The 26,282-nt window shown below is 43.9% G+C and overlaps 1 protein-coding gene across 2 annotated transcripts in view; it reads right to left on the bottom strand.

Moving 5' to 3' along the window:
• The window catches only part of KCND3 (potassium voltage-gated channel subfamily D member 3), a 124,941-nt gene extending 104,097 nt beyond the window's left edge, over positions 1-20,844 (bottom strand). For both annotated transcript variants that reach the window (XM_009272733.2, XM_009272734.2), the window contains exon 1: positions 19,736-20,844. In XM_009272733.2, coding sequence (XP_009271008.1) covers positions 19,736-20,844 — 1,109 coding nt within the window. The remainder of the gene's footprint in view (positions 1-19,735) is intronic.
• Positions 20,845-26,282: the final 5,438 nt, after the last annotated feature.

Raw genomic sequence — 26,282 nt, 5'->3', positions numbered from 1 at the left:
CTAAAGCTGGGGTTGAGAAGCCCGAGCCCTGGCAAAAAAGAGAGAGGAAATCTGGCTTTGCGACTGTGATTAACTGTTCCTCTTAGCTGTAAAAGTCCTTCCGAGGCAGAGGCGTGAGAGGCCATCCCTGCGCTCTGTGGGGAGAGCCCGCCTAGCTTGTGCCCTCCCTTCTCTCACCGAAGAGAGGGTCTGTGCCTTTCAAGCTCCGAGTTCACGCTTTACGGCCTCGTCCTGCAGGTTCGGTGCATTGCAGGCAGAGACAGGTGAGCTCCAGACATGGCCAGGGCCGTGCTGAGCATCCTGCAGAATCGGTCCCTCGGGCGTTGTGGCACAGATGCAGGTGCAGGCAGACTGCGCGCGTGCAGCCGAAGCCATGAACAAAGTTACTGCCCTTGGGATTATTACTTTTATTAGCTGTAAAATCTGTTGTTTATGGGAAGTTCAGAAATGACATGAAAACATAAATGTGAGGTATGCAAATAAATCTTTCTGACAAAATTGTTCACTAGACTCATTATTATGGAAATAAATTTAAAATATGACTTTTCAGAGCTGCTGAAAGCCATCACTTTCTAGAGCTGTCGTATGCCTCTCTGATGAGTGAATGCCAAAATCTGTGGTGTGTGGGGAATGCTTTTCAGATCTTGCTTGTTTTGGAAGTAATTCCCGTGAAACAAAGGCCACTGGATAATTAGGAAGTCTCTGTTGTGCTGGATGAGTCCATTAGCTCCGGCGGCGGCTGGTGGCCTGGCATGCTCAGGTGCTCTCCCCTGGTTGTGGCCCATTTGCATTCTGCACAGAGGTTGCAGACCTATTATTGTGATGTTGCTCACTGCATAAAGCCCAATTACTGAAAGGTTAGGATGCAATTAAAAATTGTATAGTGTCCTTTATTCTAAAGTGAAGTTTATACTGCAGTTTGAGATCTGGAACACGCTACAAAGTCGTTTCCAAAGACTAAGGCAACTGCTGTTTGTTTGTGTATTTGTGTGTTTGTTTTGACCCCTGTAGAATTTTGTGGTTTTCTCTAAAGGAATAGAAACAACACACCAGTCTCAGTCGACCATTTATAGCCCCTTAATGGATTTGTGCCTCTGCTTTTCAAAGGCTCTTGAATGTGGGAGTACGGAACAGAACCGTGATGCAGAGAGAAATGACAGGTATCAAAACTACCCGCCTTGTCAGCAGAATTTTCTTCTGTGGTGATGTTACAGTGATGAGCAAGAAAACTACAGGTGGAAAAGTGCCAGACTGACTCTCTGAACAAACCAGAAAATCTCAGTGCCACCCCTTGCCTGTCTGCAGGAGGTGACCCGTTCTGGTCACCTTCTGTGGAAGTCAGGGTCTTTAAAGAAACAGAGAATGATTTGATCAAAGCTGCCTTCAGATTGCTGTGCTGTCGCTGTTCTGGTACAGGTGATGGTCTGAGGGATTGCACAGGTTCCCCTGCCCCACTGAGAAAGATGTGCTGCTGCCCCAAAATGGGAGCAGGGAATTCTTTATCGTATGGTTTGTGTAGGAGAAGCTCAGTCATTTGCTGACTTGGATTTTACATCTGTAAAATGGAGATGTCAATGTTTATTTAGGAAGGCAGTGAACTTTAATAAATATTTGTAGCATATTATATTCTGACAGTCTTGGTGAAGCTGCAGAAATGTCATTAAAACTCACGACTCTTCTGTTATTTATTTATTTTGTTATAAGTCCAGTGACCACATGGGGAGGTTTCTTTGCTGCAGTAAGAAACCTGTTGCTATTAGATTTGGGGCAAAAAGCAGTAGAGGCGTGCAACAAAGTTCCAGTTGCCTGAGCAGACTAAGCAGATCTGCAAATGGCACGTATGTGTCTAACATCTGTAATTAAACTGATTGACCTTTCCATGTACAGGCTGGAGGGGAGAAAAGTACTAGAGAAGATGGATTGAGAAGTGAATGAAATGCCAAAGTAAATCTCATTTACCTGTCCCATGTGTCAATAGTGAGCTGGGAGAACATTAGTCTCTGAAACCATCTCACATCACTGAAATCATCTCAGACACCAGCTGTTTGCTCCGCAGAGCTGTCACGGGGTTACAGACTCGGCAGCACTACAACTGCCGTAGCAGTTGAGTTGTGAGACAGCTTCGCACTCAGGTCACCTGCCATGGCTGCAGCACAGACACTTCTCCTCTTTCTAAAACAGTCCCTAAACAGAAGCACAAAACCCTGCTCTGGTAAGGGAGAGGAAAGCAGAATGCGACTCAGATGGAAGGAAAAAAAAAAGACATTTTGGGAGGATGCATAATACAAAAAAAAGCAGCAGGAGAGGCAGCAGAAATATCTGGCCCTTAGCGGCTCTTTTCTTCCCTAGGTTCCTAAGAAAGAGTCTTTTAGGCTTAGTAATTAACCCCCTAAGCTTGCCCTGGCACAAACAAATATCTGGATGGGACAGAGGACAAGTGGTCTTGAACTGCGCTCCCCCTGCCCCTCCCTGCTAGGCAGCTCACATCTTTGTGCTGAGGATAGGATGGATGATCGAGGACTGAGTATGATACCTGTTGTCACCTGTAGTAAAAGGCTTTTGGGAAGGAAATAAGCAATTTACATTCAACCGCTTATGCTCTTGTACTGCGTCCCCTTTCTCCGCGTCCATGAGAAAGCTGACGACAGCGTGGGGACTCGCAGGTTTTGCCGTGCAGATCCGTGCCCGTGTCTGGGGCGGCGTGTCCTGCCCTCTGCTCGCTTGCTGCCCCCAGACCGGCCAGGGACCGTGGCCACAAGCTGAGGGCAGACCTGACCATCTCTGCGTGGGACTACAGCCTCGCTGGGAGCCCCAGCCCTCAGCACCGCTCGCGTGTGATACCTTGCAAATGATCGTGTGTGTCTGAAAGACAACCCCGAGTAGTGCTTAGTTTTTAAATAGATCATTCCTGACAAAGCCCATTATTCACAGTGGGCATAAAGCCAATATCCCTTCGGTTCACAGAATACTCCCTGCAATGCTGCTGTCAGGCGTGGCATATCCTGCGAGTGATCTGTGACCACGGGGGGCACTTGTTGAGAAGGAAGAGGACTTTTATTGACAGCTGCATACAATCTCTTCATCAATCTAATCTCTGAAATCTTAGACTTCATTTCCTACCACTCTTTGTGATGCTTGGCATGTTTCATGTGTATAATTAGACCAGGATTCAGATTGTTCAATTGCACATCGGCCCATACACGGACGAGAAAAGTATTGCCCAGCACATGTATCTCCAAAAGGGTATTGAATTCCTCTCTTACGCTGACTAGTCTCAGATCAACTTTAACTGACTGTATCAGCACATGAAGAGCAATTTTTTGACATGTCTATGCACTAAAAAAATTATGATAGTTGTATTGTAAAATCCACATATGTGATACTTCTGGGAAGTTGTATTGTAAAATCCACATATGTGATACACATATATGAATGAGGGGCAAAACACATGTAAGTCCCGTTGTATCTCTGACTGTGGTGCACATCCTCTGCTGCAGCTCTTCAGGCACAGACCTATCTAACAGCACATACTGAACTCCTCTTGAATTACGTAAAAATTTGAACACCGAGAAAGGAAAACAGTTTGGAAATGATGAGCTTTGCTAGGCAGAGGAGAGAGACCCGTGCTTCTGCCGTGTCTTTCCTCAGGGCTGCCTTTTCATAGAATCATAGAATGGTTTGGGCTGGAAGGGACTTTAAAGATCATCTAGTTCCAACCCCCTGCCATGGGCAGGGACATCTTCCACTAGAGCAGGTTCTGTAGTGGTTTTGTTTTCTACCACTCAGTACTGGTTTTCTGCAAGAGGGATATTACTTTCTACCATGTCTGAATGTGGTAACATTTAAAAGTCACTTTGCATCAATGCCCAATCATTCAGGCCTTCAGTCTTTTATTTTATGGTTATGTTTTATCATATATAGTGGTGTGATTCCTTTTCACATCTTACACATAATCCTCAAGAATCTTTTTCATACCCACTCAATCTGATTTACTCCCGGCTGGATGCATGTAGGGTTATGGCTTAAGGACACACTCACAGTATTCATGGCATTCAAAATTGCAGATGGCAGATTTTAAGATGTCTGTTGAGCCCACTCTATGCACTGGGCTGTGGCCTGTGACTTTTGCTCACTTGATTTCTTTTCTTCACCGTGTTTCCCTAGAAAGGTCATGAAATTTACCCATTATTCCTGTGTTGTGGAAGTGTTCATGGCGTGGGCTCCAGCTATTGCATTATGTGTCTTGCACGTAATTGCTTAAAGTGGATGGTCATCTTGTGGTATTTTATTAACGAGTGACAGAGCTGTACAAGGGAAAAATACGCAATGAATAACGATTAGGCAGAGCGATTGTTTTTAAATTCCAAGGCTGGACTCTGCCCACTAAGTAGATGGTTTGTTGCATTTGTTGTTATTCCCCCTGACCCTCGGAGCAGCGCAGCCCAGGCACGCTGTCAGCTGGAAAGCTGGCGTGCTCATAAGATGCTCAAGCATCTTACAGGAAAAGTCTTTCCAATCAATTAGAGATTTGGGGTTTTTTTTTTCTCCTGTACTTACAGGTGGCTTGAGCAGAGCTGCACAAATGTTCTTCAGAGCTCCTATTAATCCATATTTTAAAATGACTGTTCTCTGTTCTCCTGTGGTTGGGAACATCTCACTGTGTGTGTGTGAACAGTCTGGTGTACAGCTGAGGGGGAGACAGATACGCTATTTTGTGAAAGATCCCATTATTTAAGAAAACCAAGAAACGCTTCTGAAATGGATGAAAATGCAATTAAAACCACATAAAATCACTATTCTGTATTTGGAGATGTGGTCGCTCTTGATGAAGTGATTTTTCTCTGTGGACAAGACAGCAAGACAAAGCTGGAACTACCGAAAGTCGGGGTCTGGTGTCAGTGGGGTTCAGTGCCTTGTTCCATAGACAAGCAGCGAGATAAAGACAGTCAAAGACCTGCATGTTTACGTGAAATCTGGTTTGGATTTATCACTTTTACAGCTACTGACTAGAAGCGACGTTAGTCTTTTGCCACAAGATATAATATTACAATGCTATTTTTATTTTATTGATTTAACCTGGTCTTCAACAGAGCGGGACAGAAAATTCCATTTAAAAGATAAGCGGAAAAAAGATCTACAGGATGCATTGCTGCTTAGATGGCAAACCAACTCCTGTGATTACATTTTGTTATGCTAAGTATTTGGGCTATATTTTGTAGGCCAGGTTTTGCTAAAAATCTAATTTTACCATACAACAGCGTATCCAAGAGTACTTTAAAATGGATTGTATAGTAAAAGCTCAAAACCTTACATCATACTATAACTTAAATGGACTGATTTTGCTGCTATTTAACATTTTACATACAGCGTGGCAGTACTTGTCACGAATTCCACTTTATGGAATATAAAGTCATGTATTCCACTTTAGTGAGGTGCTAGGTAAAATTTTGAAGAATGCCCAAGTGCCTGAGACACGGACGTCCCACTTTCTAATTCAAAGGACTGCGTGGTGCACAGATGAACTGGTTTTTCTTCTGGCAAAATGTATAGCTATAATCTATTAAAACTGATAAATTATAGGCAAAGTTTAATATGAGGAGAGGCCAGTACAGTGACAGAAATACTTGCAAGCACATGATAGGAGAGGCAGGTGTGGAAGAGACATAACCGCTCCACTAGTTCACTAACACCAACAGAAACAGCCCATCCGCAGGCTGAGCTGAATGACAGCATTTTGGCAGAGTCTGGTGAGATGTGCATGTGTTTCTTTACATGCATGCATACGTTTCTTGGCTAGATGATTCTGCAGATTTGTTATTTATAGTATTTTAGTATTAAATAATGAATCAGCATCTGGGAAAGAAACAACTTCTGTTTGCGTTTTGCTAAATCATTTTCGGTCTTGCCCTATAAAGCAGGAAAACAGACCTGTAGATCATCTTTTATTCTATCATCTAAAATTCTGTGTGATTTTTTTCACCATTCTCTCCTTTTATCTGTGAGAGGAGATCGAGTTCTTTGATATTTTATTTTGATTGCATTGCACATTTGGAAGTGAGCCATTTGAGCTGACTACTGACACCCTTATGTGTATGACCACTGTCAGATCACCTTCTCTTTCTGGACCTCTGGCCTTTCAGCTGTGCGGTGGAGACGGTCCCTGTCTTGCAGCAGAATTGTAACTGGAGCGATCCAAGTGTGGGATGAGAGGGATATCTGACTGTGCATGTTCACCCGATTAAAGTCCAGATAGCTGGGGATTCAGCGTATCAGAGTTTTTTCCATCTATAAAGTTTGTTGCCCAGCGGTTGGCAACTGCTTTCGGGTGTCCAGAAGAGCAGAGCACAGTGAAGAAATCTTTGGATCTCTGTCATTTCACAGCCAGAGGTGGAATCTAAGTCTCACTTGACTTTGAGAATCCTGGCACAGAGATTCATACAGCTATTTGACAAATGGTCATCGGGTCCTCCCCAAATGCCTGCCGAAGGTTGCTATGGGAAGCACAAAGTTATCATAAATTTGCCTTGCTCACATGAAGCTTTTTGTCTTGAGTCATAGTGAGAGCTTGCACAGAAGCAAAGATGCTGTTGTACTTTCATTTATATTTTTCCCTGGTGATAGGACTGGATGAGGGAAATGGTCGCGGCTGTCTAAAAACCCCTTCACCTTGTCCCTTGGCAGTTATATCTGGCCTTCATAAGCCCATTACGCTAAGCCACCGTGACAGCTCATGAGGGAGAAACATTGTCCAGAAATGCAGGACACAAGACATCCTACTTCTATAACATGTTTTATGGTATCCTGTATCAAATGTGATGACGACCTTTAGAGCAAGAGGCGGATCTTTCTGTACAATCCAGCAATGAGGTTGAGAACAAGCTAGGAGTAATCAATTAAATGGGACACACTGAGGCAAAGGGAAGCTCTCTGCCCACTTCTACCCAGAGATACTCAACTAGCACTGCCAGATAACTCCTGCTCCTATCGGCATTCATTTGTGTTAAGCTGTCTGATATTGTAAACCAAGTTCAGCAAAGGCACTGTTACTGCCTAACAGCTGCGTGGTGTCCTGTGTGTCTGTCTGCATGCTGCTGCGGCTGATGGTTTTGCTTGTCTGTCTGCCTGCATGTTCTCTGGAATCGCTGCTCCGAGCGCAGGGTGCGTTAGCCATGCTTATTTCCTACAAAATTCCACAAATCCTTGTCTGACTTGCTTTTAGTCACCAACAGTTTTCATCATAAGTATTTCACATTGCAGATAAAGCATTCACTATGCACATGTGTTCAGATAAATGCCCTTTCTCTCAGTTTGTGATGATTTAATGGGTGGATTTAATTTATCGTATAGTCAAGTGCTATAGGTAGTAGATGTGCCGTCTGCCCACTCTGTTTTGATATTGCCAGGGAAGCAGTTATTAATGGCTGCACACAAATTCTATCCAACATTTTTCTTAAGTGCCTTAACTATAATGCCTCTAGTACCGTGAGCTGGAAATCACCGCTCTTCACGGGATGTCCAAGGAAAGCACTGGTAAACACGAAAGATGAGATACGGCTCTGTGGAGGACCTGACACCACAAGGCATCTCTTGCCGTAATGACTTTCCCATAAAGGTAGTGCATAAGATGTCTCCCAAATTACAGCCCGACCTATTCAAATCCACGGAGCCCAGTTTAGCTGTCTGTGACACTCGTTTTCACTGGTGTGACTCACTGACTGTAATGAAGTTACTCCCGATACAAATTGTGATCAGAGTGGGCAGAGCCATTAAAAATTATTTACATAGGTGAAATCGCAAGGGGCTGTCAAAGCTGCCAATAAAGCAGTCCTGGAAGGACACACACAGCCACGGCCTCGCCTGGATAGCGGGTTTTATGTGCTGCAGCAGCGAACGAACCCCCCTGGACAGGGCTAACGAGGCAGCTACAGACGCCTCCTTTGTTTCTGACAAAAAGTGAATCATAAAAGCTGCTGAAATTCATTTTCAGTTCACAGTACGTTTGGTGCCAGACTTTCATGCTGCAATCATGTGAATATATACTGACATGTACGAGCGAGCTGTGTGCATGTTTGTTTACCCTGTGATGTGCACTTGAGGGCATGCATGCTTAGGTTTAAATATATATATTTTTAAAGACTGAACATCTGTTTTCTCGTAAAAATCTTTATTTCCCCCCAAATTAGCAGTTATTTTTTACTGCAAAGTTCAGACATTTTCCTTCCCTTTTTCTCTTCAGACATTTTCTAGGCTCTGCTCAGATGATAACAGACAAAGGATGGACAGTGGCAGTGTCGGAGAGTGGCACAACTATAGGAGCTGAATAGTTTAAACAATACTTCAGTATCTGCTGAAAATCTAATCAAAAAATGGTAAAAATAAATGCAAGTGTTACTCTGTAGAAGACAAAATTAAGGTTTAAAGATTTTTCTTTCAACATCTGTAGATCTATTCTCCTTTTCTCCTTTCATTTCCAAGCCAACAGAATTGAAAACTATGCTAAACAGCATGTGGGCCATTCCTTACAGACTAGATACTTCAAGACTCTCTACCTTTCTGGGTAATAAGTTGTCCACAAGACAGTGTGGATCTAGGATTTCCTTTGAGCCATTTCGCAAGACCTCTAAATTGGCATCTGATCTGACATATTTTCCCAGGCCACAAAAGCAAGGTTGGGGTTTCAGGTGGAGATCCAGAGAGATGTGCCATTTCAGGAGCATTTGTTCATACAATCATAGAATAATTTTGGTCAGAAAGGACCTCTGGAGGTTATCTCGTCCAGCTCTGTGTGTCTTACATGGAGGGTAGAACAGTCCTATGTTAATACCGAAGGAAAGTTATTAGGACATGTGTGTTTTAACAAGTCATGTTGGTGCGCATCCTTGTTTGTATCAGAATTTGTAAAGAAAGGTCAAAACTGGAGAAGAACCTCTACCGTTTGTTGCTTTTCTGATCTATCCTGACATCTACACCTTCAGGAAAGAATCTGACAATGACCGTGACTTTGCTCTTGAGCTACAGATATGTCTTCTGTGTGTAAACTGATGGAACTGTTTACCTATGTTTTGTCTATCCAGAAGGCTTTCCCTAGGCTGGAAATCAAGCTTGTTCAATAGAGCTCATTAGGTAATGAGCTTATTCACTAAGCTCATTAGTGGTGGAATTCATCCTGCTCAGCCCTCTGCAGCCCAAAATCTTGTATCCCTTTGGCCCAGCTTACCCCTTGTTTTGACCCTTAGCAAGAGAGATGACTTTTACCTAATTTCATCTGTTTTGCACATTTTCATTCAACAGCTGTCTTGCTGAATGAATGTTTCTATTATTTAATCTGGCCTGCTATTCCTCTGTAGCAGAAAAATATCTAAAAAGGCTGAAGTCTTTTGCATCTAGCGTGCCAAGGCTAGAACATCATGCCAACTCATTTCATGAACTGAAGCAGAGCGTCTGACTCAGTAGGACTCATCCTATTACATGATGGATGCTCCCTGGATTGATGAACAGACGGTTAAGCAGATGTAAGTAGGCAGGAAAACGAAAGAGGCACCAAGTAAAAGTTGTGATTGCCTCCTGTGAGCTGACCGTGATTGCCCATCTGTACACAATCTAGTGGTCTTGCAGGAAGTTTTAAAGCACACACATGCACGGCAGAAGCTAGGGATTTCATATTTTGGTTAATTATGCAGAGATCAGAGAGTGAGCTTGATCAAAAGGATATCTCACAGGTGCAAAGCTGGGTGGAAGACGGGGTTTTAAATCTTCCTGAACCAACAGCACAACTGAAATGGGTGACAGTGAAGGATGTGTGTTGGCAATAATGCTTCATTGATTCATGTTCAAAGTGGTAAATTTAAGTCCTGTTTCTACTCATTGCAGACACTGATTACTAGAAAAAGGCTCTCATGCAGTGGAGTAACGGAGGTGTCAGAGTCTGTTAAATCCACAACAGCCTACTCCTGTCTTCCCTCTGACGAGGCAGAAAGAAGCCATTGGAGCTTTTCTCAGTTTAATATTGATGTCAAAAGGCCAAGAAACTATGTAAACCTCAAAAGACACTAAAACAGGATTATAACTGAGAATGAGTTCTGAAACCAATTGCAGGGAAAGAATAAGTTTATATCTGCATTAGCAGGTAGTGCAGCTCAACAGGAGCTGAGCTGGTGCAGAGGACCAAGCATCCCTACTGTACACATCTCGGGGGGGATTAATTTTAGACTAGTCCTAGTCTGGTCCATGGACTGAACGCCCCTTAGCAGTAAGAGCACATTAGGTGCATTCCTGGAGTGCATCCTCCAGTCATATTTCATCCAGAAGGAATGCAGTTTGCATGCTCTGAAACCTCTTTGCACTGTGAGCCAAACTGCAGTACGGACAGGATGACTGAGTTTGCTGTCAAAGAGAGTTCCTGATCCAAACTAAGACACTGTTGCAGATGGACTCTAGGAGAAAGCAGCTCAGAGCAGCTTTCTCTCATTTTAGCTTTCCTTTTGAAGATAGCTTACTTCTGCCAAGCGTTAGGTTGCAAGAATAGCTGGCTTGCATTATCCTTTTCAATTGAAAAATAAAGTGCTATTTTTGTTCTTATCATAGTGACTGTAATTAATATTTAAGGAAGATGGCTCCCTTGTGCTCCAGGTCATACAAATATAGGAAAAAGTGTGTACTGTTGATGCTGTGTTGTCTCCAAATTACACTCCAAACGTGCATGTAGAGCATACAGACATGGAAGTGAGGATTGTGGCAACTGGGTGAGAAAATAAGCAGAATTAAATAATAGTAAGAAGTGTTTTCTTTAGTACAGAGAAGAAATAAAGGGGCTGTCTGGTTGTGGGGTGAAATCTTGTTATCTCAAGGCTGTGCATTTAAATATTAAAGGCTCAAAGTGACTCAAGATTTTATTATCTTCTGTTTTCACATCTGATGTGAAACCCTGTGTCTACAGGCAAGATGAGAAAAACAGCAGCAGTTTTTGTCTTTTAGTTGGCAAAGGGGAGTCACGTGTACAGAAAGAATAAAGCAATAAGTACGCGAAAAATAATTACCCGTAATAAAAAGCTAAGGGTACTTCACAGTGTTGAGGACGTGTTGTTTGATTAACAGGAGCTGTTAAAAGTGAACCCAGCAGCTTTCGCTCCTGCCTGCTGCAAGGCAGGTTGGGAGAGGTTTGTGGGTGCCGGGGCGTTATTTCTGCTGTGCTGCCGCACGAGCGTTCAGCAAACCCGTACGTGGTGCACGTTCAATAACGGCGGCTGCTTCCCTCCGTACGTGTGAGACTTACTACTTGAATTATTTGACCTTGCTATTAGGAGGCTCCACGGCACAGTTGCACTGAAACCCCTGCACCTCTGTTTAAGCTTAGGTTTCAGGGGCCCGTAGCCTGGTTCCGCAGGACTACTCTCTTCAGAAGCAAACAATGCTTCTCAGGGGCTTTCTGGGGATGTACATCAGCCAAATTTCGCAAAGTCCTGAAGGCAAAAAGCTAAAGCTGATCTGTGTTTTAATTTTGCCGCAGATGGCAGTCCAAGATTAAAGCAGCAGGCTTCCCCAGGCGATCTGCTGAATGGCTCTCCTGAACCCGAGCGGTGAAAAGCCTGCTCGGAAAATGACTTTGAGTGGCTGCCCATTTTGGTTTTGTTGTTGCAGATGCTTTTATAGGTAAGAGATAATTCATACGCAAAGTGCCACCCTCCATCAGGAGGAGCGACAGCAGTGACAATGCCATCGCAGCGCTCGTCCCCAGACCCGAACCCCTCACGGCCCCGTGCAGAAAGTAAGGAAAAGTCCACAATGTAGAGACAGAACAAAAGGGTGAAATCACGAAAGAATGAGGGAAAGAAAGAGCCAGATGCTCCAGCGTCATTTCTGAGGCTGCAAACCAGAACGAAAAGCCAGTAAAGACTTGCACCTTTTAAAGGAGTAATGAATTGTTTCCTCCTCTAGCAGGCAGTGATTTGACTTGCCACATGCCTCCTAGTAATTTCCCAGCAGGTTTAATGTTGGAACAATGGCATTCTGTTAGATATTGATTTTAAAATAACTCTTCCACACTTACTTGTAACTTTAAGAGGTGAATTACAGCCCTTAAATGTGCTCTAATGTAGCAGTGGTAAATAGTTAGATAAGGACAATCTGTTTCTGCAGGCACTGCCTGTCCAGGAGAAGGCAGAGCTCGGCTGAACCCCACCTGTCTTCCTGGTCCACAGGAAAAACATCCAGCGGTCTACCTGCGCCGAAGGAAAATATTAATAAATTCACAGTGGATGTGGTGGAATTTGACAGAAAAAAAATTTCTGTGCTGGATGTCGAAGCAGCGAGAGTGAGAGGGCAATGGATAAATGACCTAACGGTAGTTCTTCTTCAACTTCTACTGAGCCGTGATGCTCACCGTGGGATATCGCTGTGGCTGCCAGCAGCCTTCGGTGAGCCTTGAGAGGCAGCCGGGGCCGACCTACGGGTCCTCTGACTGCCAGGGTCATGCACAAAAGCACATTGCCAGAGCGCTTCTGTGGGTAGCGCAAGAAGTAGCCGCTAGGTTCGGATATCACCATTTCTGAGGCTTGCGCTGCATTAAGAATAAATAAACCTGCTACGTCCTCTGATAACGTGCTTTGGCATCTCCGCCCCTGCGTACTTCTGCACGGACTGGAATGGAGGGTAGGAAGACAGGGCCTGCATTAAATGCAAATAGTACACGGCCTCCACTGAAACCATGCTGAATTACAGTGTTAATGTTCACTGAGAGTGCCGTGGTACCCAAGATTTAAGTCCAGCTGTAAGTGTGATGGGTGGCAGGGAAGAATTCTGGTTGACTCTAAGCTGAGAAAGGTTTCTCTGTTTATCTTACACTTTTTTGTAGGTTTTTTTTCTTTTTTTTTAACGAGGTGGTCCCACTACAGTGCCTGGGACACTCCTCTGTAGCCTAGAAATAAGCTGCTTCAGGTCACAGGTACTCCCACATTCTGGCTTCAGCCACCCAGAATGCACAGATCCTTTAAGAAACTGCAATAAAAATGTCTCGTCTTGTTTTCCTAATATTAAAGTAGGGCAGGAGTTTCATTTCATATTCATCGGGTGCCCCACGCTAAATCCGTGCCAGGTAAGAAAGTCTAGGCAGGGATGTGATGTACAGATGTGAGGGTGGTTGTTGGCCGCCATCCAGGTAGAGGATTAACCCCCGGCTAGAGATGCTGCAGAGGCACGGGTCGCTCAGAAACTCCCTCCGTGCTCGGCTCTGCTCCGCAGTTCACGCTGAAAACTGGTGAGGACTCTGTGGGCTGTAATCAGCTAAGAGACATAATTACTTTGGGCTAATTTGTTGCAGGGCCTTTAACTTCGCTTCCCCTTTCTCTGCTTTCCGACTGACAGTGGCTGCTCTGTCCCTTATTTTCAGCTGATCTCTGTAAACTAATTACTTTTACTGGGTCACTGCTGTTATGAAATTACCATTTTATGAGACTAAAAATAGCTCGGATCCAGTCAGCAAGCCAATCACTTCCCTTCATCTCCAATGAAAATACGTTATCTTTAATCTGTATTTCTCTGGCACTTACTGTGATGCAGGCTAGAAAGAAAGGGGAAAAAAAAGGCAGAAAAACTTAGAAAAATGTCTTAAATCAGTTGCTATAGATGCATCTCTGCCAAGGTTTCCATTGGTAAATTTAGCAGTCACGTTATAATTTTAGCCAGTACCATTACTTGGCCTTATTCAAAATAATTCACTTCTCACACAATGAGTTTACCTTAAAGGAAAGTTATTTTGTCTTGTGCATTAAAAATGGTGTGTTTGCACATACGTGCAATCATTACAAATATCCAAAGCCACAAAAAGCCTAAGGACAGATAAATATATTTTTTTTTTAAGAGAGAGAAAAATCGAGTGAATTCCACTTGCTCTGAGAATGAATAAAGGTGTTTTAATACTTCTGGGGTTCTGGTGAATACAAATAGCTCAAAAATGAGATGCTTGCCTGAGATTTACATCAAGATAATGAAGGGAAAAGGTTCCATCTGTAGTTTCTGATACAAAGACATTTCGCACACAATATCTGTAAATCCATTAGGAGAAGAAAATGGATACACATTTCGTATAAGATGAAGCTAGAGTCAAGAGAATGAAAGCTCAAGAAAATGGCTTCTTTGTGTAGCTCCATCAATTCATTGTTTGATTGGACTTTCTGTATATTCAATTCAAGCGGTTCTTTGGCCTGTGGATATAAGAATTGACTGTGTGGGAAATGGTGAGAGTGATGAAATTTTAGCGCCTTGCTTAGAAAGGAAATATCCCACATCTCATCCATCTTTCCATCGATGATGTTAAATATGCAAAGTAGTGTTTCTATTAAAGCAATTTTTCTGATTCAGTTTAATGGCAGTTACTGAAGTACTGACACAGACAATATGATTACTGGGCCAAACGGCAATCTTTCCGGAGAAGCCGGGAATGGCAGCGCTCCAGAGATGATTTATTATTTTCCTTACTTTGCAAACTCCTCTTAGTTTGCATGAAGGAGGGTGAATGAAGGTTACTATCAGCTTGAGTGGTTTCACTACTTTGCATTGGAGAAATAACTGCAGAGAGATCTCTGTTCACACGGTAGCTGGCAGCATTTGCAGGAAACGTGGTCAGTATTCAATAAGTTCATGCTAGTCCAGCTGTCAACAGTTTGGCAGCAAGTATTTCACATGCTATTTCACTACTTAAATTTCATCCCCTTCCTTGCCCATGATTGAATACCGATAAACAAGAAAGCCCAAGAAATAAGCGAAACAAAGAAAGATGTTTCTTTCGGAGGGGTTGGTCGGGTGTCAGTTCTCCCGCGCTCTCTCTGACCCACATTTTGCAGGACCACGGGGTACCAGCTTGAACCAAGACAAACCAAAATAGACCCCTACCCCCAAATCCCTGCTCTCTAAGTACTCTGCTAATAAAAACTGTAAGAAATTTCAGATCTTGCTCCAGATCAGGCTGTTGACATAACCAGGCCAGAACATCTATTTTTTTGACTTCCTAGCGTTAACCTGGTTCCTTAAATGAATGATATAGATAGGACTGTGTTGTCCAAGTGCACTGATGTGTATCTTTCAAACTCATTGACAAGTGCAGCCGAATCTGAAAGAGGGATAGCGATCTCGAAACCATTATGTTCTTGCAAATTGTAAGGGAGACAGTCAGACAGAAGATAAGATTCTCCTAGGACCACCCCGAGGGCGGTGAGCTGTGGGAGCTCAGCCTTCCTTAGGCAACAGAAAATCACACAGCATACCCCTAAGCTCAAACCAGAACAAAATCCATCGACGACCTCTGTTCCCTGGTCCGCGGTACTGCTGGTTTCTTGACACAAATGGCCCGAAGGTCTCAGTGCCGATTCCCTCCAGGGTACGCTGCAGGTTTTTCACCCTTCTCTGCTGCCAGTCTGCTCCCCAGCCGTGGCGGGGATGGGGGTGCTGACACCCAGCTCTAGGTGCCGGTGCTCGGCTCTGGCACCCCCCAGGCCGGGGCACGGTGGGGAGCCCGGCTGCGATGCTCTGCAGGGCCCTCGGGAGCCTCTCCGTGCGCCGGGATGGTGCGGGCAGATGTGGCACTTACATTTTCACAACTACAATTTTCTGCCTACGCTGCAGGTCGCAGACACTGCCCGAGAGTCAGAAACATACTGCTGTTGTCAGGTGAAATGAAAACAGCTATAAAAAGCTTAGAAAAATACGTGCTCTGGGCAAAAATGGTGTGGGGTTTGGTAGCGTGAGAGAGGTCTCGTACCGCAGCTGTGTTTGTGATGCATGCTGACGGGCAGAGAAACATGAGGCCGCCCCATCCACAACCAAATGCTATTTAAAAGTAAATAAAACCAACATGCTGGTAACAAGGTAACAAAATTTATGATAATTAAACTGTCTCTATACAGATGTAAAACTGAAGGCTATTGCGTATCAAGTCAGCTAAAAACCAAGACGGGGATGTGAATGCTAACAATGGGAACCAGCGCTGTGCTCCTCCGCCGCCTTCGGCAGCGCTTGCATTTCTGAGGTGGAGGGTCCTGGGGGTCAAAACCTCCTGCAGAACGAAGAGAGGGTGCTGGCAAAGCTAACATTTATTGTATCGGTGTTTTAGACAGGGGCAAGAGAGAAGATGGGTAGCTGTTGGCCTCTTGAGAAAAATGTTTCTGCATTAATTGGATAGCTGATTTTGAATTAATTTTGAATAGTTGTTTCACTAATTCAGATTGATTTAAGATGCACCCAAGAATAATGCTTTCATTATAAAACCTCCTGAGCAAAATTTAAATCGTGCTAAATTAAAAACAGCCTCTGTTAAACCGGGGCTGATGAGCACAGCAGAAGGATCAGAGATGCAGGGTCAGTATCATTTAATTCCTTTGCTTTGTTTCCCACTCCAGAAGAACTGTTGTACCTACCTTCTTGGGTTGTTAACTACCTAAGGAGCTTGCAAGTCATCCTGGATTTCTCAAAACTGATTTGCACAGTAACCCCACCAAAAGCAGCACTTATTCTACTTTATGCAGTGCTTCACCTTCAAGAAGAAATGCATTTTTATTGCTTTTCATTTATGGGTCAGTCTGGAAAGTCAATTGTATCCTAAAGATACTTCGGAATCTGGAATAACAGCAGCTGACGTAGAGTACAGTAGGAGAGTTAATGGTTTCCTAATGCTAGCCTTGTTTGTTTGTTGTAAGTAAACTTTCCCGTTTATATAAATCAAGCTACTTTTTAATGTCTTAATAACATGGGAAAAGTTATCCTGCATGTTCCAAATCACTTTTATAAAGCACTCTGTCACAAGCAATGGTGGAATTCCAGTGTCAGAGAAACGTTCATTTACCTGGATTTAATTGTTTCCATGTTCAAATAAAAAAATACATACATATGTGTATAGATTTGAGTTAAAAACCATCGTGCTTTATAATTCCTTGTTTTAAATGCTGGCTGGATTTTTGAAGGCAAACGTCAGAAAATATTTAAGATACTTATAAAAGCTCTGAGCATTGCTGAAACGCAAGCAGTGAACTAGCAACCACTAACTAGGCAAAGTCTGATGTATTAAGAAGCACGTTAGAGACTTTGGCTGCATTTTTGGCAACATCTGTGCGATAGGAATTGCCAGTACTCTCATTAGTAACAAGATCCTTCCAAACATGCTGAAATGACTTCTGAAGAGATGAAATATTGTATGAAAATGCCAGTTTGTCAAAACCGAAAGGTTTTATGGGGAAATGAAGGGGGCCAGGGGATGTTAACCACCCACACCACATGGTGGGAGTCAGGAAGGTGGAAACGACCTGGCGCCAAAAGTTTCGTTTCTAGAGTTCATGAATTTCTGTGCCATGATGCCAGAAGAGCTGTTGCATGAGCCAAGGACTGGTGCTGGCACCGCCGGCGCCTTGCTCCACCAGTGCTGTCCCTGCACCCGCGCAGCTGGGACCCACCACCGTCCTGACCAGCTCCAAAAAGTGCCTCTCCGAGGGGGTCCGGCCGACGCTCTGCGGAGCTGGTCTGGCAGGAATTAGGTTTTTATGGCTCACAGTAGCAACTTCTCTTTCTAGCACAGGTTTTGGGCAAGCCAGCGGAGAGTGTTTGACTTTGGGTGCTTGGGTAAGGAAGCGCTAGGTACCTGCCGAGTGCGGTCGTAGGCAGATGGCTGTTGTCAGAGAGCACAGGTGCTCTTCGGGGTCTGCTATTATCAAGGTTTCTGAGCTTCTTGTAAGTCTGTGGTATGACACTAAACTTAGCTGATAGATTATTTGCTAGAGACACCCATTTTAATTAAAATCCTGCGACAAAAATCCCAAATCAGTAATACTAGAAGTTTAAGCTTTAAAGTTTTGACAGCATGTTATAGGTCCCTTTCCAATGAACTCTTACAAAGCTGTGTTTAAATGTATAATTTTTTAAATTCTTGTCAACTCATTAAAGGCGCTCATTCGTCTATAATTTCTGTGATTACAACAGATTGAGAACACTTTAAAGTCCTCAGGGGCACTCTGGTTTGTCTATCCATGCGTTCAGAAAGGAAGGGAAAGAGAACAAGACCAAGTCACTGCACTGACGGGAATAGAGCCTTAATTGCACTACAGGACGTTCTGCGTGTATTTCACAAAGAAGGTTTATTCTCAAGCAACACTGAACGTTGCCTTGACCCCAACTTTCCTGTCACAAAGATATAACAACATACGTGTGAATGTGCATAAGCATGTGTAGATAGAAAGATAGGCGCAATCAGTATTAAACAGAAACCGGACAGCAGTATTTTCCTGCATTTCCCCCTTGTGAAGTGGACACGCGAACAAGCCACCCAGGACAGGTGTCCCTCTGAAGCTGCTCAGACACGATGGTGGGAACCGACCAGTATGGACCAGTCAGAATATGGAAAGCTGAACCACGGGGTGGGGGAGTGCTGGGATCTAAAGCCCAGCTTCGATTTCTGAGCAAGCACTGACTTCTTTTTCAGGGTAAGGACCTTAGCTTTTGCCACACAAACTTGCAAACTTTGCTTAGATGTTAAAAAAGGAGGAAAAAGAGATCTGGTGACTATGACAAACATGTTCTACATTTTCACTTAATGAAGAAATTCAGACTTGCGGTTGTCATATGCTCAGATTCTGCGCCTTTCTGACAGCTGAATTATGTTTTTAATAATTTAAAAGTGCTACTGTGAGCCTGTTCATGTATAATAGGCACAGAGAAGTGTTTAAAATCAAAAGCAGTTTAGAGAAAAAGTGGTCACCATATTACAAGAATGAGAATTGTCTGTATCTGAATATTAAACTGTGTGAACTCTCCAGTGGGAAAACTCTTTGCAAAGTAACTATAAACTTAGTACATTGCTCTGATGTGTGGAATTAAGAGATTGCATTTGATCATAACTTCGTGACTGCCTGAAGCAGCAGCCTGTGGTGCCTGCTTTCTTTGACATAACCCCGTCAGGGTGAGGGCTTGGTCATTCTGCTTACAAAGGTTTTAGTTCAGAGCAACAGAAGCTCAAATCTATAATCTCAGTAGAAACATCTGTAAGACAGAAATGAAATATAAGGGAAAAAAGTGCCCTCCAGGCTACATTTCCTTTGCTTTGATATCATTATCTTTGTACCTGTCCATGGGAATGTTTGAAATTCTACTGCAACTGCTACAGCATACTTGCATTATTTCTTAAACTCACAACTAAACACAGACAAGAAGCCCGTATCCTGCTCAATTAAGTAAAAACCAGATCATGTCCTGCAGATCACAGAGTATTTTCAGGAGTATAGTGGCCCACAATATCCATTTGAATTCAGCAAATCTATAATTTCTGGCGCGTCAAGTGAAGAAACAATGACCGACATCACAAAAAGAGACAACATATACATCAGCAACCTTGTCTAAAATCTATGGCTCGAATGAACGTCTGAAAAAAACATGAGCTCTAGTTGACAGCTCTCTTGCACTCATGTTAACTTTTCTCTCCTGCAGGAGTGCGAAACAGGACCTGCTACTCCACAGCCTTGCTCCTCCTGCACTCATTTACCATTGTGCCAAGCATTTGTCAAGTGGGTGTAAGTGCTTTTTCTGTTTTATACAACTTCACATAAGCATAAATTGCAGAAGTTGTAAGGCAAAGAACAATCAAGCCCTTAACAGTTCCAGCCCCTTTTCAAACACGCACCCAAGAAAATGCTTAGGAGTAACTGAAGTCAAGCTCCTAGTACATGCTTGCCTGCTGCTCAGTAAAAGAAAAAGTAATACTCACCCCAGTGTTGTCATGGTTACAATAGTGTACCAAAAGGAAGCAGGAATACTGGTGAATTTGCTTGCCGAGGACCCTTTCTCTGCATAAAACATCACAGTTGCAAAGATGATGATTGCCATAGTGAGAGAAAAGAGGAGAAAGCCAAGCTCGGAGGCACAGCTCTTCAAAGTGTAGCCCAAGATTCTTAAGCCTTGGGAATGGCGAGAGAACTTGAAAATCCTGAAAACCCTAAAAACCCTTAGTGTCACAAAGGCTCCGCTGACATCCTCATTGTTGGTCATCACCAAGCCAATGTAGTACGGCATGATGGCCACCACGTCAATGATGCTCATCACGCTTCTAATGAATCTGTAGCGACTTGGGGCCGCAAAGAGTCTCAACAGATACTCAACTGTGAAAATCATCACGCAAGCTGTGTCCAAGCAAAAGAAAGCCACAGCATATCTTTCCCCACATGGAAGCTCCTTGTTTCCAGGCACCGTGCCACAAGGGACAGTTTCCACGACATTAGTGATCACAGAGACAGCAATAAAGAAACCGGTGACATAGTAAAAGACTAAGGCTAAGGTGCTGGTGTGGGGGTTCTCGAAGGCTCGCCACATGGTCTGTCGGAAGCTCAGGGATGGCATGGACCCTTCTTGATTGTTTTCTGAGTCATTGTCATCCATCAGCCGCTCCGCGTTTTCCCGCTTTCTGTCTTTGTACTCTTCATAGCAGCAGTCCCCAATGATTTCGGGGAGGATCCCATAGAAGGCAAGCTCTTCGTCATAAGCAGAGATGCACTCGTACCTGGGATAGTGCAGCTTGCCAGTTCTATAAAAATTTAAGATGCACCTAAAGACCTCAGGGTCCCGGTCAAAGAAGTACTCCTTAGTGTCTTCGTTGAAGAAGAACTCCTTCTCGGTGCTGCCCAGGAGAGTGTCCGGGTATCTCTCCAGTGTAGTCCTCCAGGTCTGGAAACGCCTGCCACTCACATTGAGAATGATCAGCTCATCCTGCCTCTTGTTTTTCTCCGTTGGAGCCAGTGGCATGGGACAGTTGGCCACTGGCATCCATCCTATGGCGGCTGCCCTGGCAAAGGGCAACCATGCTGCTACTCCTGCTGCCATGATGACCCCAGGCCTTGTTACTGGAGAAGACAGTTAGGCTGCTCCTGAGACCTGTTGGAAGTCAGATCAGTTCCATCTAAAATACAGAACAAAATAAAAACAACACACAGTCAAGCGGGGTGTCTTGCCCCATTGTGTTAGAGTCAGATATCAGTACACACACAAGAATTTAAAACAACTGGCTTGCAGTCATCTCCCATTTGAAGAATGATGTTAAACAAGGCACATGATAATCAGCTCAGCGGGGTTATGACATTATTATAGACTGAAATTTTGAATAGCAAATGATTCCTCATTAAAAGCATTTTAAAAGTAGCATAAACACACTAATTTATATTTGCTTCCTTACAAACAAGACTAATCCATAATTCCCCAGGTGTAAGCCTCACGTGCTCATCAGTTTAACTACAGCTGTCAAGAAAGAGCTGGGAACTCCAGTGAAATCAGCCTGCAGATCACCCAATGAAATTGTATGCCATGAAAAGCCACGGCCGGACTGAGCTGGGTTTCCAGTCTTAAAAAAGTTCAATATGAAATGAATCTTGCACTAAGAACATTTTCAGTTGAAAGAAACAGAAGATCTTCTCTGTTTTCATTAGTTTTCTTCCACCTTTAGCTAGAGACCTGGCCTCAGCAGCGGTTTTTTGCTGGTCTCTTTCATTTAGAGATGGGTTTCACTCTTGTGAAATATTACATCCCTCCACCGGACTAGAGGAAAATTCTGACTTTCAGGGAAACACTGCTCAGAATATCTGAGCAACAGTCAGCTTGAATCCCAGGGGTGAAAGCTGATGGATTAAGCTACCAAGTGCCAAGAACATCGGAACGAGGGAAGCCTCCAAAGTTGGACAACTTTCTTCCAGCAGGAAGATACCTTGATTATTTCCTAGCTAACAGAGGCAGAAGTCCTTCAGCTTAAGAACTGAAGGACTATTAGGTTGAAATGAAATATGTTCACAGCACTCTTGCTTTTTAGATGAAAAATATCCCAAGTTGTCCAGATCCTCAGCCACTGGAAGCCAGCTTTCTCTTGAAATTAGAGTAGTTACTGTGGTTCTGATCTAGCCATGAATTTTCTTTTTCTTTTTGGTCTTTGGTCAGAATTCTTACAATATTTAACTTCTGTTTTAACTTGTATTTACTTTCACTTCCCTAATGTTTTTCTAACTCTACCATAAAATGATCTGGTGAAAGGTGCCATTATCATATAAGATGCATTAGGGGCCCTATCAAAAGTTGATTTATCAATGGAAATTCCATTGATTCCACTGACTCAGGCCCTCAAAGCCTAATTATACCCTCTACATGGTATCCTTCTAGGCAGTTTTACTCTGAAGTTTTTTAATTATATGAAAGCCGCCACTCCAGCCCGTAAGGCTGCAGCATTATTGATTTCAACAGGCCATCAAAATACTGAATAAAAAATGATGGAATCAATCTGTGGTGAAAATGACTAAACTGCTCACAGAAATGCTCTTCCTCTCCAGGGCACATTAACATTCATCACCTTAATGTGGAGTATCTTTCTGTGCAATTTTACTATCTAAAGGACAGTTGAAATCCCTCGTGCAAGCATCTTACTGCTGCTGGAAGAGGTTTTGTAATTATGAAACACACAATAATCCACAGTGATGCTTATCCCAAGGAGACGCTTTGCTTATATACATGGCACTGGAGGAAACATCCCACAATATTTTCCTATAAAGAATTGTTCAATATTACTATGCACTATTTCTTCTCTCCCCCTAAAGAGGGAATTTATTGCGTTAATAGTGCCAGACTGACAGCCCTGGAGACCAGGCTCTTTCATCTGCGCGGGGAAGAGGCAGAGTGCAGCGCTGCAAACTTTCTCTGCGCTACTTTGAAAATATGCCCTGGTCTTTAGCTGAAAGGCGATCTCCAGGGACTCGGTGGGCTCAGGCAGCAGAGCTGCCGATTTCTTTTAGCAGCAGTGGTGCATCTTTTAACTTTCATGAAACACTGCGTTAAGAACAGGACTGCAAAACAGGCGGCAGCAAAATGCGAACCATTTCGTTCATTAATCACCAAATATATACAGGCAAATAACCAAGAGATCAAGATCATGCATCCTGTTCCTGTTTTCCCTGCTGGTAAACTGTCTTCTTTGCTTTTTAATTTCAATTAGCGGCACCACCACAGTCGTTCTACCAGGAGTGACTGGTGATGTACGGTGACCTGACCAGCTACAGTACACTGGATCCTCATCTCCCCTGATTTCTCAGGGGAATCTCGTTAGAAATCTCTTCTGTACTTTTATAACTTTGGTTGTAAATTCCAGGTTACCTACATTAGCTGCTGAGGCACTATAAATACTTCACATATAATTGTTCTAATAAAGCGCTGGTAACTCATAAGTGACTTACACATTTTTAAATCAATTTTTAAAGATAAAATGGGTCCTTCCATGCTGGCAGTATATGTGGGGAAGCTATAAATAGCTGTGAAATGGACAGGAGGTTGAAGCAAAAGAGGAAGAGAGGGGTATTCTTCTGTGGAAGTTTAGTTCTCATTTCTCTGTGACAGAAATGCAGCTGGTTAAGAAAACTTAGTGCTCACAGCTTGATTTTCAAAGTTGCCTTAAATCTGTCCCATTTCATCCTCAAAATACGCAAAAAGAGAGTCTTTTTCGGCTATGAATTGACTGTCTGCGAGGAAGGACCGAGAGGCAGAAGAGGTTTTGCTTTTTCTTGTCCGTGAGTCCTTGGAACTCTACCCCGCCCCAAAGTAAGACAGAAAATGGAGAGAGGTAGGACTGGATTTGTAATTCAGAGCTGCACAAACTAAGTTGAGTAAAAAAAAATATGAACTAACTAGTTTATCTACAAAATATGGAAAGAATCCTCCTTTTCTGTACGTCTGGGTTTTGGTAACTGCTAACCAGTCTTTTTAGGCTGGAAAGCAATTGGCTGGGCTCAAAATATACTGTACAGTCGACAGTCTCTTCAGCTCGCACAGCAAACAGACATACTTCAATTCTAACAAGCATAGATTTAGCTATACACATATTTCTAATTTTAATTACTGTAATTTCTGTACGTAATTTGAAAGGAACCAGTTAACAAAAGATTGGTACCCTGCTGATGACGTTTAGAAGACCTGGTACACGAAATAAAATAATGTCTCCTCCTGACTTAAAAAAGTCAGCATCTATAGAGAAAAGAATCTGTTTTCTTTAGGTAATTATGAGGTCAGTGAAATGGTGCAAGGAAATTTGGTAGAAAAGCCTGTGGCATGAGCCCCCCGTCCCCCTCCCAGGACTCCCGACCCCATCTGAGTCCCTCCCTGACCACCGCTGGCTACCGCAGGTCATCTGCGCTGCAGCCGCTTCCTGGGCACCATGGTTTCATCCCAGTTTCAAACAAAAACCTGACAGGCACGGCTAGGTCAGTAAAGCTCTGGAGGAAAACTTTACAGAACACAGTTATTTCTATTCACCGAAAGGGTCAAGAAATAAACGATAGATTCTTGCCACGTTAGCTCCTGCCGGCAATGCCGTACTTAATAAATGTCTCTTCATAGTCTCATGAAAACAGAAACAAAACAAAAATCTCATGGTGTTGCCCTTTCTGGAAGCAGACAGGGATGATTTAAAATACGACTGATAAACATACCTGACTCCCCCCCGGACCCCCGCTGGCTACCGCAGGTCGTCTGCGCTGCAGCCGCTTCCTGGGCACCATGGTTTCATCCCAGTTTCAAACAAAAACCTGACAGGCACGGCTAGGTCAGTAAAGCTCTGGAGGAAAACTTTACAGAACACAGTTATTTCTATTCACCGAAAGGGTCAAGAAATAAACGATAGATTCTTGCCACGTTAGCTCCTGCCGGCAATGCCGTACTTAATAAATGTCTCTTCATAGTCTCATGAAAACAGAAACAAAACAAAAATCTCATGGTGTTGCCCTTTCTGGAAGCAGACAGGGATGATTTAAAATACGACTGATAAACATACTGTGAGCTCTTGACGAGACACTGCTAATGGGAGTAAAGAGCCTTGAAATTGTTCATTCTCTCCTTTCCTGTCCTTGTTGGGTCAGGCTCAGACAGCAAAGATATATTTGCTTTAAAGCAAAATATGTCAGCCAAAGCTTCGATATCCTCTGTCAGTCACATATTCCTTCCCCTTCGCAATCACATCAGATAATAAAACTTTCTGCAAAACATTCACTCCCTCAGTCCATTGGAGAGATTTGGGAGCAAAAGCAACAGGCTTAGGATAAATGCATGCAAACTTCTCCCCTCCCTCCCAGTCAGCCCAGAGAGCCCCGCGTTTTCGGCTCGCAGCGATGCCTTACCTGGCAAGGAAAGATGCTCTCAGCGCCCAAAAGTAGGGCTAAATCTGGGGAACGGGAAGGAAGGGGGAGCAATCACTCCTCAGGATAAAAGGTGAACTGTGCTGCCTGCCTCTTGACTCCCTCTCTAAATGCAGTCAGAAGCAATCAGTAAATGTGATCATCATTGTGAAAGTATATATAGAGAGATGACTAAACAGCTTCTCCCTCATTACTGCCGAGACAGAGCCTCTCCCTGCCTCTCTCGCCTGAGCTTGCTTCGTTTTGCCCCCTCCCCTTCCAGTACTGCTTGGAGCTTTGCTCTCGCTGCCTAAGCGAGCTGGAAACGGCACCCGGGTCCTGGAGAGTCCACTCGGGTGGACGCAGCAGGGAGATGGACCCAGCTGGTCCCAGGGAGGCAAGGCTGTAAAGCGAGACTGAAGAAAGGCGGTGTGAGCTAACAGAGACACCGGCAAATGGAGTCATTAAATACACACCAGAGCCTACCCTGCATGCTAATGTGCCGGCAGTGGCAAGAGGGGGGGGGATCAAGGGGGGAAAGTATAGGATGAACTTCACTGGTCCCTCTCGGAGCTCCCTCTGTGTCCCTGACTCTTGGGCAGGCGGGGACCGTGCAGGAGAGGTCCCTTCTCCTGGACGAGAAAATGAGCTATTCCTCCGGCATCACAAACCTACAAGCAACACCTTAGCCAGGGCAGGAGGCTACATTCAGGAATAAAAATAAATAATTCGGACTTAAGCCGATCTTTCCCTCTCTCCTTCTCCCCTCTTCCTTCCCACCACCTGTCCCCCTTCCCCCTCGTCCTGCTGTTCTCGCTTGCCCTGCTCCTTGGCAGCTCTTACCAGTCCTGTCTCCACACCACCTCAGCATCCCTCTTTCATCCGCGGTCAGAAGTTGGACTCCACACGCTCAGAGACCTGGCATCCTTGCTCATTTATCTGTTTGCTGGTGAATCTCCATGAAATAAATAACTATAAGCCCAAATCAGAGCAAACCAGTCATGCCCTGCTCTGCCGGGCAGCTCCTGGCAATGACTGATGCGCCGCAGCGATAGTTAGTGACTTCCATAAAGTAAGACAAATACATACATGAAATACAGGAGCTCAGCTGCCTCGCCATTGCCT

The sequence above is a fragment of the Aptenodytes forsteri genome, unplaced genomic scaffold, assembly GCF_000699145.1.
Source record: "Aptenodytes forsteri isolate BGI_AS27 unplaced genomic scaffold, ASM69914v1 Scaffold142, whole genome shotgun sequence".
NCBI lineage: Eukaryota > Metazoa > Chordata > Aves > Sphenisciformes > Spheniscidae > Aptenodytes > Aptenodytes forsteri.
Note: the sequence above shows the minus strand (reverse complement) of the source record. Positions and strands in the feature narration are given on the sequence as shown.